The sequence below is a fragment of the Adiantum capillus-veneris genome, chromosome 8 (genome assembly GCF_014529385.1).
Source record: "Adiantum capillus-veneris isolate H3 chromosome 8, ASM1452938v2, whole genome shotgun sequence".
Taxonomy (NCBI): Eukaryota; Viridiplantae; Streptophyta; class Polypodiopsida; order Polypodiales; family Pteridaceae; genus Adiantum; species Adiantum capillus-veneris.
Window position 1 is genome coordinate 69,481,136 of NC_140938.1, and position 19,485 is coordinate 69,500,620.

The 19,485-nt window shown below is 41.5% G+C and overlaps 2 protein-coding genes and 1 pseudogene across 2 annotated transcripts; all 3 read right to left on the reverse strand.

Moving 5' to 3' along the window:
* Positions 1–592: 592 nt before the first annotated feature.
* Positions 593–2,083, reverse strand: LOC147452320 (uncharacterized). Its single transcript, XM_086519237.1, has 3 exons — positions 1,815–2,083; positions 1,104–1,708; positions 593–990 (listed from the first exon to the last, which is right to left on the reverse strand). The coding sequence occupies exons 1-3, from the start codon at positions 2,081–2,083 to the stop codon at positions 593–595; spliced, it is 1,272 nt and encodes a 423-aa protein (XP_086375363.1).
* Positions 2,084–2,509: 426 nt separating this feature from the next.
* LOC147452321 (uncharacterized) lies at positions 2,510–7,575 on the reverse strand. Its single transcript, XM_086519238.1, has 6 exons — positions 7,459–7,575; positions 7,286–7,354; positions 7,096–7,194; positions 6,894–7,000; positions 6,650–6,809; positions 2,510–2,677 (listed from the first exon to the last, which is right to left on the reverse strand). The coding sequence occupies exons 1-6, from the start codon at positions 7,573–7,575 to the stop codon at positions 2,510–2,512; spliced, it is 720 nt and encodes a 239-aa protein (XP_086375364.1).
* A 99-nt stretch (positions 7,576–7,674) lies between these two features.
* Positions 7,675–8,626, reverse strand: LOC147452322 (uncharacterized; annotated as a pseudogene).
* Between the last annotated feature and the right edge of the window lie 10,859 nt (positions 8,627–19,485).

Here is a 19,485-nt window from a genome sequence, read left to right on the forward strand (position 1 = left end):
CATAAGGTCAAATTGGTGGAAACAACTCACCGAAACTAATCATAAAGCATATATAAACTTTATATCAAACCCGCATTAATCCCATACGGTACTGCTCTTTGGTAGCACCCTTACACGAGTAGGCACTCCCACACCAAAAGCACTTGATAACTCATACTCTAATGGTGGTCTAACTTCAATTATCAACATATCCAAACAAGGTCTTGACTTCATTAAGTGAACTACTCTGTCCTATCAATACATATGACAGCCTTCCAAAGAGTCTAATGTCTAAAAACAACTAAAACATGATCAGGGTTTAAAAAGAAGTCACGTACGTTTGGTGCATATACACCACACATGAATCTTAATTATCACTTAAGTTTGAAAAAAAAATTTACTTAAAAAAAACAAATGATGTAAAACCATTTCGTTACATAATTTCATCATTGTTTTAATAATTTATTTTCTCAAACAAAAATAATTTATGTTCAAGCCCAAAAGGTCGACGTAAAAGATAATACTAGCCAAGCCCAAAATGTCAAAGTAAAAGTTGTGGGAAGACCAAAAACCAACGTAAGACGAGGATCAAAATGTGTGTAAGTATCAGCTTTCAAGGGTGAGGTGAAGGATGATTAGGAAGATTGAGGTTTCCGTCGAAGCTAGCATTGAAAGCACAGCCTAAATAGGCAATGTCCACCTTTCTTTTTGAGGAGCCCGGCCCTGTGCAAGGCGGAATGATGCGCCATACATGTTTTGTGTAATCGTAGAGATACATAGAAGCACATGCCAGTAGAAGCACCTGGCTGCAGCTAGCGATGCAGAAGGAGTTCCGTGGGAGCGTTCGAAGCTTGATGTCAAAAGTAGCCCCCTCTAGAAAGTCAAACTGAAAGACGTGGACGCGTAGGAAGGTGGAATCAGTATATTCAAGGCGCTCTAGAGCCACGACGAGCAGGTGCTCACCAAGCTGCACCATGTGGAAGCGGAGGTCCTGCGGGGTGCGCCGCTGGCCTGCGTTATAATTGTGTGTAAATACTATGGTGGCAGGCATGGATATCCTTGATGTACTTTCTGTACCCTCATAGAGTTGTATATATGGCTATTCCGCCTGAAGAAAGCGATACGAGGCCCTGAACTTATTGTACTAGTGTCGTGCTTGTAGTAGAAGCTGTCAAAATTCTCGCTGCCGTTGTCGAACAGGTTGCCGATATACAGCTCTTCTCGCCGTGTCTGCGTTCTGAGGTCATAAGTCTCCACTCGCACTGCTCTTACCGACGCAAGAACCAGAATCAGGCAGTTCTGTACTATGCCTCCATCACCTGCTCGCTGCTCCATGCGCGCCATCCTCCATCCTCCACTGAATGCGGCCTTTTGATCTGGTGGAAAGGCATCGTTCAAAAGGCGGGAGAAGGGAGTCAAGGGCTTGCTGATCACCAGCGGCTCCGATACGCTCACAATATTCCTGTGGCCCTTGAAGAACTCCCAGCACACTATGCCTCCCTTGCCACCGGCCACTGGCGATATTAGCGGCCTATTAAACTCCAACAATTTTTTTTCTGGAGCGTACTCCGCTATGGCTGCCGGCGCAGGAATCCAGTTCCATGTGTCGGTGTTTGGGTCGAAGGCCACCCACTCGCACTGCCTGCTGGCCAGGCCAAGTGCAGCATTATTTTCCGGCGTTTTTCCGCAGAGAAACCAGGGAAGCTGCTCTGCGTCGGCGCCATCAGCGCTGCAGATCATTCTATCAGAGCTAATTGACTCAGGAAACGCATCAAATTACGGGGAGAGGGAGAGAGAGAGAGAGAGAGAGAGAAAGCAGAGAGAGCAGAGCCTACGAGATTGAACGAGATTGGGCATGCAGCTGCTGCCTCCAAGAGACAATAGGAGGAGTGGAGGGAGAGAGGATGGCTTCGTGCCAGGAGCGGCACGTGGCACTCAACCGGACCAGATCCCTGGCGGGCAGCGTGGTGAGGCAGCGCTCCACCAATTCCTGCGGCAGGACATGCCAAATATTGGAAGACAATATCTGACGGCTTGGAGCTGTGCGGCGCAGACGAGCAATATTCTTCTCCTCCTGTTGATCATCTTTCGTGACATCCGCCATTATGTAGTGTAGTCTCGTAAACGCCAAAATTGAGTGATTGCGAGATCTAGTCTAAGTGATCGCTCACGGAGACAAGACACTCCTTTATATCAATTTGCGTGTGTTTCAAAACTTAAGCCCTAGGCTAAATTAGTTTAATCCCCACCTCAAATTTTCCATGCACTAAAGAAGCCTCACCTCAACTCTACCCTGAGAGGCACCATCTGTTATATAAGCACCGAAATATGAGTGTTTCAAGTGATCAAGATGAGACATTCAGTACTAGCTTGGTAGTTATGCTGAATGGTCCAAGTCTTTGATGATCGTGATTTTCATGGGGACGACGAGATGAATGTAGATCCTGACGAAGGAGCTACCACACTCGATCTCCAATCTCATATGGTGGAAATGTTGCACTTGTTGTTCGTCTACACTTCTTTTTTACCTCTATTGATCCTCTTTCGTATTCTTTGTGAAGCTGGCTCTATAAATGTGTGCTAATTCTGTGGCAACCAGATTCTTCATTGGGTGATTTAGTTGGATGTGATTTGGAAGTTCATGATAGTGATAGATATTCTTGAGGAAGATCTGTGCCATCCCTTCTTCAATGATTGACTTGCAAGTCGCTAGGATGAAATGTGTCATCTCTTTTGAGTTTATCTGAGATAAAATTCCCCGTTAACTTCAATGGGTTGGTGATAAAAACTAATGGTTACTTTTGTTTCACTATTTCTTTTTGGGGCAAAAAAAATAAGTACAAAAAAGCTGCATTTTTGCCATACTGCGGACCTATCATCAAACTTTCTATATTCACGCTCAATACAGATACGACATACATGTTTTTTTAGTTCCTTTGGGCCTTTGGATCCAAAAGGAGCCATGGAGAATGTCAAAAGAATAATAGATCTCTTACTAAGTGGAACCTTGGGGACAATGATGAAGTGCTAAATACAGCAAACATGATAAAACTACGTTTAGCATTATGACCCCTAGAATCCCATAGAAACTACTCAATATCTAGCCAAATTTATAGTTTAGGATTAAATATGGTTACCACCTAAAACACACACACAATTGGTCTAAGAAACTAGCAATATTTAGAAAGCTACACTTGTTACACTAAAATGTCTCGTATTCTTCAGCAATCGAAAAACTCAATTATCATCGTATACTATGCTATATAGCATATTAGGTCCCTTGAAACTCAAGGAAGATTATCTTTTTGTTATAATGACACTTACACAATCAAAATTGCATTTCTTGTAATTTTGTCATAAGTTTCAATTTTAGCACCTAGTTTTCCATCGAAGCATCAAAACATGTTGAGAACTACGAAGGCTTATCCTATAGAAATCTAAACCTCACAAACACGAAGTTTAGAGTGGTATAGTTGCAAAAACTTGAAAAAAAGTCAAAAATAGGACACGTTTTTTCACATAGTTCATATTCAAAAATGTTGTGTAAGAGTAAGATTAACGGTGAGATCAATATTCCAAAAAATTGTCAAGTTTTTTTCAGCTCATAAGGCAACTTTGTGGATATATAGCACCTAGAAATTCATTTTCATGCTCTTCAAATAATTCAAGCAAAATGGTCACTTAACAGGACAGAAAAGTGTCCAAGGACATAAAAGTGTCCTGTTATACCAGTCTAGTGTTAAGATCCAGAAAGTGGTACACATATGTACGAAAGACATCCACACATGCCCTCTCAAGTTCCATGCACATTAAAACCTCATTAGATAACCATAGTCATGACAAATATGCACATGAGACATCCACACATGCCCTCTCACGTTCCATGCACATTAAAACCTCATTACATAACCATAGTCATGACACAAAACAGTCCCATCACTTTTGTCAACCATATCTTGTAATTCCTTCTTATGGGCAAAATAGATTTTTTCTTATTTTTGGATGCACACACAAGGCACACAAGAGATAGTTTTTAACCCCATATTAGTGCATCACACTGAGCCCTATAACAAAGGTTATCATCATAGCACATCACTCCATTGATATGAAACTCATGCTAACACTATGATGCAAAAAGAAATCTTTTTTATGCAAAACCAACCATACGGTTTGGGTTAGAAAAGCGTACATTTGTAGATGTATATATGGAGGTCAAACAAGTGGAAACAACTCAACAAAACTAACCATAAAGCATATATGAACTTCACATCAAACCCACAACCCCATACGATACTCCTCTTTCGTAGCATCCTTACATTAATAGACACTCCCACACAAAAAGCAATTGATAACTCATACTCTCATCATGGAATTTGTGGTCTTGACTTGGTTAAATGGTTCTTCTATCCGACCAGCACATATGGTAGCCTTCCCTTTGAGGAGCCCAGCCTTGTAGAAGGACTTTAGATGTCTAGATGATAGTTTTAAATTAATTCCGATGACTTGATTTCATATCAAATAAACAAATGAACTTAGCAAAAATTAAAGATTTGAGACTATAGACATGGAATGAAACAACTAAAATACATTCAAGTTTAGATATTAGTGCTCTGGAAAATTTAATCTCGAAGTACAACTAGCACAAAGCCCATTGATAAGTATTCTTAATCTCACTAAGCTCTAAAAGATAGAAAGATCAAGGGCACAAGACTAGAGAGTCTCAAAAAAGGATTAGTGGGGCCTATATATAGGTTTTGTGACTAGATCTTGATTGATCAAAATAGCAAGATAGTGTAGAGTTACTAGTGGTAACTCCTCAAGATAACTCAATCATCTTCTAAGTCAAATATTCAAAGATAACCCATCACCCAACCTGCATCTCTCCAAGGACTATTTCTCACCTTGTACATCGAGTACACTACTTTTAGAGCCATGCCTCTCTGGGGCCACCATACAGAAACTAGCCATGCAGATGGAGTGTAGATGAGCCTAACAAAAAAGAAGATTTATGCGACATTCTTCATCAAGCATAGCCATAGCTGGTCATCTATCCTGACCATGGAATATGCAATATAGGTGGCCCTAGTTTTGTATCAAAGCTACCATAAGAAACATTGCACATGAGCATCTTGGATATGCAAAAACAATCCTTTCCAAGACAATTAAGCTATACATAGTCTTTACTCTTACACGCTTGCCATAAATTATTCCATAATAAAAAATTTAATCATAAATAATAATGCATATCCCATCACATAGTTGCAAAAATTTTGATAGTATAGCCATACCAAAAAACAATCCAAGAGCCACACCGGCTAGCACAACGAAAAAAGCATAAGCATAGCAATAATCACAAGAGAAATCTCAGTCCTTGATCATCAATTGAAATTTAAAGAAAAGATGTGTATGAAATCCAAATAGCATCACCTTTGAATCATAGTCACAAAGGATAGAAAAAGAAGCAACTTGTCAAATTCCATCAAAACAAAAGCGTCTCATTTTTTTTTTTGGCAACTAAGAGAGCTACAATGACGGACCCAAGCTACATAGTATTGCAAAAGAAGTGATTGATCCATAGTCACGAATCACTCTTTGAAGAAAGACTTTTTAGATGTACGTGCCTCTTTGATGGCTTTACACAACTTCCCGAACATCTCATCTACATTATGTTGATCCATTGCCTTCATTGCAATGCATATCAATTCTTCATTTTTCATTTCCTCTTTTATAAATAATAAAGTAATTTATAAAAGAGGAGAAAACGAAGTCATGATTTTTCAAACAACTCATGGACAAGGAAACCTTATAAACCTATATTTATACCTTGCTCAAGGTGCAAGTATCCATCTTACTCTTCTTGATTGTCTTCTTGTTAAGAAAACTTGTGCGGCTTTGATCCTATTAGCATAAAAGATTCAAGAGTTCTATGAACAAAACAAAGCAACATATCAATAATGATAATCTTGCTTGAGAATTGCTTACATTCTCTAATAAGGTATCTATGAATCTTGCTGGAGTCTTTATAGGCCTAGAGGACCTTGATGTATGTACTTTCTGCCAAAATTGTGTAAGAATAGATGCACATTTAGTAGTTGTTAGATAGTGACTTACAATAAGCATTACAAATTAACCAATGTAAGATTTAAGGTGAAAACCACACCACATATGTCTTAGGACTAGTTAACAAGTTGTTGGTTAGGTTATCAAAGGCCTACAAAAAATTAACAAACAATGGAGTAAGTGGCAACTTCACAAATAAGAAAGTAAACTACTTCATCGTTTTACAAACGGTGTAAAGAGTGCATGGCATTACCTTCCTCTTCTTTGAGGCATTTTGATGTATTAAGCCATCAAAGGCCTAAAAGAAAATGCAAGATTTTTTAGTATGTGCCCCATTTAAGCCATATTACATAACTTTAAGATAGTGTAACATGCAATCAATAGGATACCCTTTCCTTTTTTGAGATACCAAGACTTTTTAGAAAGAGCTCATTGACTTGATATTTTTGTCTTTAGGAATCCTAATATTTTTCATTTGCATATCAAGCATAAACCACATTTTTTAATGTGAGAACACATAGGCACATGGTCTCAAATCTAAAGACATACAAGAGTTCAAATCTTTTATATTTATTTATTCAAGTCATCTATACAAGAGTTCTCCACTTACCAATTCACTTGCCTCTTCCACTTTAGAATTAGCAAGTTTGTTGTTTCTTTTCACCACTTCGCTAGGAATCTTCACCTCATCATTTGTCGCTTCTTCCACCTCAAGGATATTTCCATTGTATAACGGGATCCTATAGAACTTAGTGAGAGTCTCCTTGTCCTAAAATGTATTGATAAGATCATGTCATAAAATCCATCTTTAAAAAAATAAGTTTGAAAGTAACATACACTTTGAGTGACTAATCGCCAATGGATTTGATCCTCCTTGCTCCACAAACTTGTCATGTTTGGGTGGAATCACATCATACTTGCATAACAATGTTTCATTCACATGGTCGCCATGAGTCTTTGCCTATAACATAACAAAACACAAGCTAGAAGTTAGTGGCATGCTTAAACAAGGAGTGAGTATCATAATTGCGGTAGTAATGATTCAATTGTCGTCACCTCTTGTTTTGATCCTTGTGTCTCAAGCATAACCATGTGCTCCTTCACTTGCATGTCATCACAATCAATATCTATGCAAAAAACTTGGCTTCCTTCATGCTATTTTACAAGAAGTAAAAATGAACAAAGTAAGAACCTCAAATAAGGTAATCTAACAACTATAAATTAGCATGTAATTAATTACTCTTACCATGTTTGTAGTGCTATCATCATGGCAATACCTAGCCCCTCCGCTAGATATGGTGGTACAATCCTTATGCTTTGTACCAAGAGAGCGTAACCATGAGATAAATATGACATGTGTAATACATAAAATGGACAATAAAAAGTCATATCTTAAAGAACATATAATGTATATCTTACCATTATATTAGCAGTCCCATTCAATGGCTCAGGGATATAACAATCTTGCACAAAAGTTTCCATAAAAGGGTCTCCTCCATCTTCATCTACGTGATTAGCATAAGAGGATATGCTCATGGGATCGCCATAGGTAGTGTGATTTGGCTAAACAAGCAAAGTATGCATCAAAGTGTCAAGCTACCAAATAAAAATACAATGTTTTTGTGTAAATATTCTTTACTTTTTTACCTCATGCATATAAGGCTCTTCAAAAGGATGCCTTTGACCACAAGATTGTGTGGCATGACCATGCACAATGTTTGAGGATCTTGTGAAGGTCTTTTGTCAACATAGCATGGAAGGAAAATAATCAAAAGTTAGCTCACAAACTAAGAAACATTGGGAAACACACTTACACACACACACACACATTGAGATCACATTAAAGATGTTTAAGAACAAAATGAAAAGCAACTCATGTACTTACATACCTTGGGAGGATCTTCAAAGTGAAGAGCACTCTTCATAAATTGGAGCATGGGGGTGCCCTCGAGTGCCTTTATGGAGCTATCTTGAGAGGGATAGCACCGTTGTCTCCTTGGGTGTATAGTAAGTGGGCTAAGCAAAGGAGGACTTTTCTCTACATTTCCCAACCGCAAACATTTTTTCGGGTTTTTTTGTGCATGCCTCCATTCGAAGACCTTCTCATACACATATGTGACACTCCAATCAAGCTTTACATCTTTTGCAAACACTAGAGTTTTCAACTCATGCATCTTTCCCTTGATGAATTTCATCAAATTAGTTGAAATCAATGGATCTTTTCGCAAGTTAATTTGTGGGAATGTATGCTTCTCTAAATCCCCAAAACCTTCTTTGAACCAGCCTCTAATTTTTCTCATGCTTTCATTGTAAGAAAAATGTTGTTTGTCCCAATATTTTTTAAGGAAAGCTTTTCCTACAAGTGAATGTTCATGTCTGATGGTAGATGGAGAGAAAACACGTTTGCGCATCACCGGTACGGCATCGGCGTGAAGATATTTCATCTCATGCAACATTTGTAGGTGATCATGATCTTCATTGTCGATTGGATGATGAATAATCCTCGAGGATCTCTCCTAATACTTGGAGCATGTGGGTGTGAACTAGGATTATCATTGAGGATATGCTTGCTCCATCCTAAAAGCATGTGGCGATGCGAAAAGATTGTTATTCCAAGCTCTATCCAACCTTCGGATGTCATATATAAGAGTGTTTTTCCGTTGATGCCACTTGATGACACCGCTTGGGAGTACTCACTTGTGACACAAAACTCCTCCACAAAAGTGCTACTACTTTTCGGTTATCCCACAATGCAATGCTTGTGATGCTTTCATTGCTACATAAAATACAATTGCGAAATATCAATACTCTCTCTCTCTCTCTCTCTCTCTCTCTCTCTCTCTCTCTCTCTCTCTCTCTCTCGCTCTCTCTCTCTCTCTCCATCCACGCAATTGTATACTTATACACACAAATTGCCTTCACATCTCTCCTCTAGTCAAGGACAAAAAGTCATATTTATACCATGGACTATCTAAAAATCATAAAGTATTGGATGAAAGAGAAGAATTTGAAGGGATTTGATGCATGAAATTTGTAGTGAAGGAAGGATTATTAATTCCCTTTCAATGATGCTAATGTAGTTTGAATTTGAAAACACTTAAGATCTTGCTTGTTACCCCCTATCATTCATATGGAATGTCTTTATTTAATGAAAATAAATGCTTGAAAGTATAGTATTTCGCCTAATATGATTGAATATGGCGCTTACCTTCTTGCAATGTTATGCTGGTCCATTGTCGATTGTCGAGGTCTTGAGCTAGCGGCAAGAGAGGATACTTAGGAGGTATATTTGAGTTAGTGGCATGAAGAAGAAGATTTCCAGCTTTGATGTTCCAAAAGAATCGATCTATGGCCCATAAGAAACTCCCGCTTTGTCAATGGTGCACCAAGACCACATTTTCGAGTTGCATTCTCATGCAACGTCTGCCTAACGAATGAGACTGTGGGTGTTTATGAGAGAGAGAGAGAGAGAGAGAGAGAGAGAGAGAGAGAGAGAGAGAGATAGTCATGCTCTCTTGCAAGCCCTCAAGCGGGCCCGGACTTCTACGTCGCCATAGAGAGAGAGAGAGAGAGTGAGTCTACCCGCCAACAGTACGTAAGCAAGTGGTGCAGGCCAGATATTTGAGTGAGTGTGAGAGAGAGAGAGAGAAAATATGCTATCATGCAAGCCCTCAAGCCGCCCGGACTTTTGCGCCAAGAGTGAAGCTGTCGCCTCTAATAAAAGCTACCTGGGTGCATGTCTAATCCATTGCTAGCCAGTACTGGAGGGGGGGGGGGGGGGGGGGGGGGGGGGGGGGAGAGAGAGAGAGAGAGAGAGAGAGAGAGAGAGAGAGAGACGGATGCAAGTCCTGACTCCCAACTTCCCAAGCAACATACTGTTGACATGCAAAATTGATTCTCAAACGCTCAGTTGTTCAGCAACTCCCAATCTCTACTAGGCTGCAAAGAGAAAGCGCGCGCGAGCTGGATTCGAGTCAAATTTCTACACTAAGATTGTAAATTGTATCCATAAATAAACCCTTAGGGTGCTTTTTTCTCCTACATTAAGTGCATCTTTTTGTGGATTCCAATTATGAATTATTGCTTGATGATTATGAGAGAGAGAGAGAGAGAGAGAGAGAGAGAGAGAGAGAGAGAGAGAGAGATAGTCATGCTCTCTTGCAGGCCCTCAAGCGGGCCCTGACTTCTGCGCTGCCATAGAGAGAGAGAGTGAGTCTACCCGCCAACAATACGTAAGCAAGTGGTGCAGGCCAGATATGTGTGTGTGTGTGTGTGTGTGTGAGAGAGAGAGAGAGAGAGAGAGAGAGAGAGAGAGAGAGAGAGAGACGGATGCAAGTCGTGACTCCCAACTTCCCAAGCAACATACTGTTGACCTGAAAAATTGATTCTCAAACGCTTAGTTGTTCAGCAACTCCCAATCTCTGGTAGGCTGCAAAGAGAAAGCGCGCGCGCGAGCTGGACTCGAGTCAAATTTCTACACTAAGATTGTAAATTGTATCCATAAATAAACCCTTAGGGTGCTTTCCTCTCCTACATTAAGTGCATCTTTTTGTGGATTCCAATTATGAATTATTGCTTGATGATTATGCGAGAGAGAGAGAGAGAGAGAGAGAGAGAGAGAGAGAGAGAGTACATGCATGTGAGATGTGCGTATGACAGCACATGGAACAAGCTGCTTGATGATTAGAAGAGAGAGAGAAAGAGAGAAGAGCATATTCATGTGAGATGTGCATATGACGGTACATGGAACAAGCTACACCTGCTTGCAGGAAACCCCAGTACGGTGAGGGTGGTGCAATATTTGCAAAACTTGGGCTTCTCCACCAACAAGGCAACGGTGAGCAAGTAGGACAGGCATGCCATGCACATCACTCGGCGTGGCCACGTCATATGGGCTGCTTTGAGGGCTCCTACCAACAATACAACACCCTCCAGCCATGTCGTAGTTTCTGTTTCATTAATGATAATTCTAAAGAATGTTTCACGATGGGCTTCACGTGTGAAAAGAGTGACAAAGAAGTGCCACTAATGAGGAACAGCATTTTAGCTGAGGTTTGTGCAGTCTGGCGCATCGCCAACACCATAAGAAGATTTAGAAATTATCTCATGTAGGAAAACAGAGTCTTTTCGAGTGTTTTTCATACAATGAATAACATCATGAGCTTGTGCTTGAGAGGCACCGCATACCTAGCTAGGTACGATTGGGGGCCACCGGCCCCCCACCTGGTCAGCGGTCGCCTACCCCCAATCGTACGTAGCTAGGTATGCGGTGCCTCCCTCACAAAAGCTCACGATGTTAAGTCACAATGTTGCCATCCCCCCAGCTACATTTTCAAAGAGGTGAAAGCTTCTACATGCTGCGAAAAGACATTGAAGAGGATATTGTCCCCTCCCAAGTATGTTATTTTTGTTTGTCCTCCTTTTTCTAGTTAGTTAGTACTTAGTAGTCTTCTCTTTCTAAGTATAACCTGCCTTTATTTCATGACTTCTAGTGTCTAACCCACATCAACATCTTTGGAAAGGCCATAGGTCCATAAGAAACAAGTATATGTTGTTTTGTTTGGAGAGATTCCTTCACTTTGCGTCAACTGGAAACAACACAGGGCTACTTGACTCTACACTTCTTGAGCATACCTTGCAACCAAACCGTTCCTTGCAACCAAAGTGTTCCAAGAGATGACATTTTAAACACAAAGGTTATCAAGAACTCTTTGTGCTTTTGTGAAGGAGTTGCATTTGGCATACATATGGACCAAAGCTTTTATGGGGCAATCCTTAGCAATGTGCCCAAACTACGAAAGACGAGACATTGAACATATCCATTGTGCTTCGCATGCTCTTCCTCTTCCACTTATAATTTTCCAAACATTATTGTAGAGCACGCTTGGTAGAACTGCTACCCCGAAGAGATGACATCCTAAGCAAGAAGCTCATCCACAAGCTGTAACACTTCAATTTCGCTACAACAAGTTGCATACTTGTATGAGGCATCAACGTGAGGACCCTGGTTAATGAACTTCTTACTTGATAATCTTGACTCAAAGCACCTACCTATAGCCACCCACACCGATATATACAAGTGGGTTTCATGTGGTTGCTCATGAGTCCCTGACTCTACCTCAAACTATAGGAAGCACTTCAAGCGGGTTTAATTGGTGTCCATGTCAATCATGTGGCTTATCCTACCTACAAGTAGCCTCTATAAACATTGCATCTTACTAGGTCGGAAGAGAGATCGAACAAGAAGAAGAAGAGTCCTTTTAATATGACAAGAAAATTCTTAAGAGGCCTTAAAGATATATCCTATAAAATTCTCAACAAGGAGCAACCAAGATTAATTCCCATACAAATATATTTCATATTTTAGAAACTCCTATTTAACCATGAGGTTAAGCAAGGTCTAATTGTTGATTTTGCTTTGCCCTCTAGGATTCCTCTAGCTTGGAGTCCCCTTTGATATCAAGGGTAAAATATTTTCATTGTTCCAACTCTTGCGTCATTTTTTCAAACCACCATCTTCATCATCACTCCACCTACACTCTTGAAATATTCTAAGACATGGCTCTTGTTTTTATCTCATTCACAGTACATTCATGAATATTACGCTAACGTAAGGTGGAGTATAGTAGAAGGACTTCATAACCAACATGGGTCTTTCACATTCATCTTGTCTAATGTCTTAGTTATACTATGAATTCAGACTTATCAATATTGTAGGTAGTAAACATTGTTGACCCAAATCTGAGACCATTTTGGATAGCCCACTTACAAGCAAGGAAATGGGTGTGGGATATAGGTGGATGTGGGACCATGGGATGCATACCGTACTGAAGTGAAGAGAATATTATTTTGGCTACAAAATCGCATGCAAAAAAACACATGTTGGTGCATCTAAATAGACTTCCTGACACTCCATCTGAGCAAAGCTTTCTAGGATTGCCTCATTATGCCCCTACTTTGCAAACCCTACGAGTAATGCATTCCATGATGTTGTATCATGTATAGGGTATAGGAAGGCCTATCCTTTGTATACAATTAAAGGGAATCACAGCATTGGGCGTTCCCTTCACATATGATATTGGGCATATCTTGCGAGGCTGTGTTTAGATTCCCAATTAACCCACAGGCTGGGTCTATACCTGTTCCAAGCCTTCCAGAGCGTTTTGAGGAGATCCGATCCTTTTTTTGATACCTCGATAGGGCCAAAGAAAAGAGTAAACCATGGGATATTGGAAACTCCTTGGACTCCTATTAGTTGGAACTTGTCCAGGTGTCGGAACAGCAGAGAGGCATTATTGTGCACAAGCGAGTGGTGAGGAAGCTTAAACATGATAAAAGTAGTTGTGACGATGAGACGGCAGAGAGAGCGGTGGCACTGCTATTCTCTTCACGTTAGTGTTCGCAAAAAATGTGTCTCAACTTAATATCGTGCCATTTTCAATTTTAAAGATGCCGGTTGAGGGTAAGGGGAAACTAGAGAAAAATAGTGTAAAAACTTGAAAAAATAACCTAATTTCTTGAAATTTCCTCTTGAAAAATTAAAAAAAAGGAATTTTGTATGTCTGGAAAAATGATTTTTCTCGAGCACTGCTTCACGCCATCGCTAGAGCTACGGCTACCTAGGGGAAAAGTTCAGAGCTTAACTCACATGTCATTGTCTCACACATGGCAGGATCAAACCTTTTACTCTTCCCAAATGAAACTCTTAGGGTAAAGGGGTCCTGATCACTTATCTTCCCTGACTCACCATGGGCCAAGGGGTAAGATTGCGATGCAAGCATTAATCTTCCCCGGCATGCCAATTGGTGGTGCTCTGCAAAATTGGTCTTTGATGACCTAGGACGCAATATCAAACTCTGAGCAGAGCAAGGAGAAGCAGCAGGGTAAACGATGCCTATCAAGTGTGATGATTTCTATGGACGCAATAGCAAACTATGTGGAGCGCAAGGAGAAGCAAAAGAGAAAATGATTCCGTGCATGTGTCCACACTTTGACCATTATGGCAAACGGGATTATCACTTCAATAGGTTATGGCGGACTCAGTTAAATGGCGGCCATGTTGACCTTGCAACTCATGGCGGATTCAGATAAAATGGGGGCCATGGTGTGCTTGCAGCTCATGGAGGCTCTGAAAGAGGGGGAAAACTATGGCGGGTGTCAAACCTGCTCGACAGATTAGTGCAACCAGCAGGCGTAGGGGGCTATTGGATCTCCTCTCACTCCCTTTTTTTTACAAAGAAATTATTGATTGCAAAAATTACCCCATCTATCCTCACCACAACCTTATCATCTCACCTGGCATGTGCAATGACACATGGCAGTGCTAGCCAATACCTTGAATTTTAAAAAAACGCTGGTTTTGACCCTTAAATCTCCCGCGGGCTACTCTGCTTAGGTGGCGCACTTTTGGCCCCTTTACCCTAACAATTTGAAACCTGCATCCCTCTGCATGGGGGTGCGTCTCCACTTCTGAAACCCAAGCAAGCAGTGTGCACAGGCGGTCAACTTGCAACCTATAGAATTGACGCTTGGTTTTACTGTCAAGGGCCATTTTGCCTATCAAAAAAGGTTCTAGAAAAATTCACCTGTCAAATGACAAGTGCAGCTAGAGAATTTTTCTGTCGAACGACAAGTAGAAAAAATTTATGGCTGTCAAATGACAAGTCCTGATTTGTGAATTACCTGTCATTTTTTCCAGTATATGAAGGATACATACAAGTAGATATAAATAATACAATACATATATGCTATGACTCATGAGTCAATGGTCATGACTCTGGTCCACTTTCAGACTTCAAAGAGACATCGATCATGGCAAGTGGCCATTGGCCAGGGCCCAAATTTGATGTCGCTCAAAATCTTAAGGCCGGACACTCCAAAGGCTAAGCCTTGCAACTTGAAACTTGCACGTAAAAGCTGCGTATCATCGAATGCCCTGCTAAAAACCAAAGCGTGAAAAAGTGAACCCTGGTCCCTGTCGCTTTGAAGACATGTGAGTTGTAGCAACCGAACGAAGAGCACGACCACTGGCGCACAAAGGGATTCAAGGGAGCAAGATTGAAGCAGGTTGAACTGCTGGCTGCATTGGTACAGAGTTGAACCTGGGTCTTGCTACAAGCAGATTCGTTGAACCTAGTAGAGGTCCTGTAGCCCACGTCAGATCCAATTCACAGTCACGCATCTCCTGTATCCCCAGCAAGTAGTATGCGCCCACTATCGGCTTGCAACATGTATCCCTCTACGCGTCCGCGTCAGCTCCAGTTCACTGTCTCGCATCTCCTGTATCCCCAGCAAGCACTACGCGCCCACTATATATCGTCCACGTATTTGAATCCCAAGCAAGCAGTGTGCGCAGGTATGTTTTCAAATTTGCTCCACTGTTCACGAATTAGGATCACCCTCGCCCTAGTTGATCAACAGTCTTTTGTAGGAAACTAATAGCCCATCGCCTACAATGCGTCTAACCAGAGGAGACCAAGTAGAGACAAGAGCACTTTGCCATTGATCTAGCCTGAGAGGAGGAGATTATGTGCGAATTCAGGAAGGCTTCAATTTCTTGAGCCACTACTTGCAAGCTCAGGTCAGAATTCAAGTCCATCTTCTTGGAAGTCAACTCTTCTAATCTCCTCAACCCTCTCTGGTTTAGAATGATATTTGGATTCATTAAAGTGAACATCATTGCTGCGGATAACCTTTCTAGATTCGGGATCCCAAAGTCTGTACCCCATCTCACCAGAATTACCATAGCCTAGAAAGATGCACTTTCTACTCTTTGGCTCAAGTTTGTTCCTAAATTCCTTTGGAACGTGAGTATATGCCTCACAGTCAAAGATTCTGAGATGCTTGTATGAGGGCATTTTGCCTGACCATACCATCTCTGGCACTGAATCCTTTTGCAAAACCTTTCTAGGAGATCTATTTATAAGATGAACAGCTGTTGATACAGCTTCAGCCCAAAACCCATTTGGCAGTTGTGCATTAGACAACATACTTCTGACCTTCTCTTGTATGGTCCTATTCATCCTCTCAGCAACACCATTTTGAGGAGGATTGTAAGGAGCAGTAAGTTCACATTTTATATCTTTTGACTCACAAAAGTCCTGAAAGGCCTTTGAAAAATACTCTCCACCATTGTCAGTGCGTAAGCATTTAAGCTTCTTGCCACTCTGATTATCCACAAGTGTCACAAACGTTTTGAAAACACTAAACCTCGAGTAATCATCTATAAATGTCATAAAGTAAGAAGCTCCCCCTAGAGATAGGTTAGGCATAGGTCCGCACAAATCACTATGAATAGGTGCCAACTCTGTATCTCTTGTACTGCTTCTATGCTTATGTGGCTGTTGTGTTTGCTTACCATACAGACAATGTTCACAGAATTCAAAATCATTAAATGAAAAGCCAAAAAAATAACCAGAACGAGACAAGATTTCCATTCCCTTCTTGGACATATGTCCTAACCGGCTATGCCACAAAGAAACGTTCGGCTGCTCGGTTACATTGATTACATTTTTAGGGACATTTGATACATAAATCATGTAAAGTCCTCCAGACTTTACTCCATGTGCTACTGTCATCGAACCCTTGGATATCTTCCACATGTTTTGTCCAAAAGTGGTGACGTAGCCAGCATCATCAAGTAAACCTGTGCTGATCAAGCTCTTTGTAATTGCGGGAACATGTCTCACATTCTTCAACGTGAAAGAAGAGCCATTCTGAAACTTCAATTGAACATCTCCAACACCTAAGATCTCACATGTCTGCCCATTGCCTAGCCGAACATGATCTTTAGTGGTCACATAAGAGGTAAACCACTCTTTGTTTGGAGACACATGAAGTGATGCCCCTGAATCTATAATCCAGTCACTCAGTGCATTTCCATCAGATGTTGTAAGAAGAGCTGAGTCCATTGTATTCTTCAAGAAGTAGATGTCTCCTGACACTAGACTGTCATCCTCTGCAACAGTGTTTGTCACATTTATTTCTTGAATCTTCACTGACGACTTGTTCTTCTCACCATGGTCTTCAACTTTCTCTTTGCCTTTTTCTTCTTTCCATTCTCTGCAGTCTCTTTTCATGTTACCCTTCTTGCCGCAATGGTAGCATTCTATGTCACTCTTGCCTTTAGCACTGCGGGACTTGCTACGAGACCGATTCCTCTTTCCACCTATGTACTTTTCTTTGGTCCTTCCCCTGACAACTAAGGCTGTTCCTTTGCCTTTGTCCATTGTCTTTCTATTGGTTTCTTCAGTAAGCAGACTTCCTTCTACACCTGCTATGTTCAAACCATCTGGAGGTGCAGAATTACTCAAAGCTGTGCGAAAAGTGTCCCAACTTTCCGGCAATGTGATCAACAGGAACATAGCGCTAACAGGTTCATCAAACTTGACACCTTGAGCTGACAATTGACTATAGATGGTGTTGAATTCATTCAGATGATTGGACATAGGTGTCCCTTCTTTCATCTTCAAGTCAACAAGCTTCTTAAGCTAGTATACCTATGAAGCTGCACTCTGCTTCTCATGAAGATCACTCAGCTTTGTCCATGCTTCATAAGCCGACATCTCGTCTGCTACATTGAAGTAAACTTTTTCTGCCAAAAGTCAGCATAATGGTAGAAAGTGCCAATTCAACCATTTCGCTCCATTCATCTTCGTCCATATCTTGTGGTTTTATCCCCTTGAGCTTTATAGGTTTTATCTGCTTCTTTTGCACCAACACGTGCCAAATCTGCTTCTTCCACAATGGGAAATTGGTTCCGTCCAGCTTCTTGATATTGTAAAGAGCAGTGTCCTGTGATCCAGCCATAGCTACGCTTCACAATAGTTTACTTTCCTCGGAAAAATTCGGCAGAGTTTCCCCTGTAAACTGGCCTCTGAACCAATATCAACCTGTCAAATGAACCAAGAAAGCTTCAGATTCTGCAAAAATTTCGGCAGAGTCTCCTTTGTAAAATGGCTCTGGTGTACTCAAAAGCAGACCAAAAAACAGCTCAAAAAACACTGTCTCTCTGACACTGTAAGCTGCGGGTAACCTGTCCTGCACCTGTACTGTCACTCACTGTCCTGTAAGCATAGACTCCGACAATGCCTCAACGGCAGTAAAGCAAAGATGCAATCCCAACTGTCTAACTCAGAGTCAATACATCCTAGCTGCCTATCTAAGGGTGCTTGAGGCATCCCTCCAAGACCTGTATCACCGAAAGGATCTCAACATTCGAGAATCCCCCAGCTCAATAAAACCTCACTCGACCCTCAACAAAGGCTGTAGTGAATCTGACAATACATAGACTTCCCACAAAATCATACATCCACAAATTTCCCACTATATGCTGTAACCGTTGCGGCGGTTGTTTGCTGCGTGACTCACAGCCCGCAAACCCTCAACAGACATGCATCATCTCTGACAATACATCCCATGTGGAAGTTGAAGGAGTACGAGCGGAAGTGTGATGCGAGAGAGAGTGCGAGAAGAAGAGCACGACGATATGGTGAACTCTCTCTACTGTAATGTGTAGAGCATAGTGAGTTCTTATTAGGTTTTTACAAAAGAATATGTGTACATACCTGGCGGCCCGCCCACTTACCTGGGCGACCACATTGGGCTTTATACCCCAACAGAATCTTATAGCATGTGCATTGGATTTTGGGGCCAAAAACCGTGAGCCCCTCAATTGGCAAAGAAGAAGACAAATTTTTAAAGTTATTGCGAAATTTTTCTAGCCCTAAAGGGGTGCTTCCACCGTGTGCGGCCACATGGCAGTGAATAGGCCCATATGTGATGGCGATATCCTTGGATGCATGTTATCAATCTTGGGGCAAGACCCTCTCATCATCAAGAAAATGGAAAGACAGAGGCTCTCGTGGAGCTCTCCCCCCCCCCGCTTGCGGCCCTGTGCGACGCTCATGGAGGTGTTGGGTGGTTTTTGAGTGCACGGTAGTGGTGTTGGTTGATGGTGAGTTCTTCTAAGTACTGGTCAACCATTTTGGCAACAACGATGTGGCAGTGTGGCGCCTTTAGAGGCTATTCTCAGTTGACGGGTCCTCGAGGAGCCCCCTTTAAGAATTGAAAGTAAAACACTCCCCCCCCCCCCCCCCCCAAACTAGCAATCTTGCTAGTGCTTGGGTGAGGGAGAGTGAGTTCAAGGAGGAAGTTCTTGAGAGAGAGAAAGAGAGAGAGACAGAAAGAGAGAGAGAGATAGAGGGAGAGGGGGGGGGGGGGAATGGAACCTTGTGAATCAAAAGGGGCACTAGCGATGTTGCTAGTGCTCCTGGCTCTAAAAAGGGAGAAAGGGAAATTTGTGAAGTTGAAAGGCACTGCGTGTTGGGGTATAGGCGTCTGCGCCTTGCCTGGCCGCCCAGAGTCTGGGTGCCCACCGACTTGTATACCCTATACATAGCATAACTGTATAGGGGGCTGCTCACTCTTTTGAGTCTCCCCACCCAT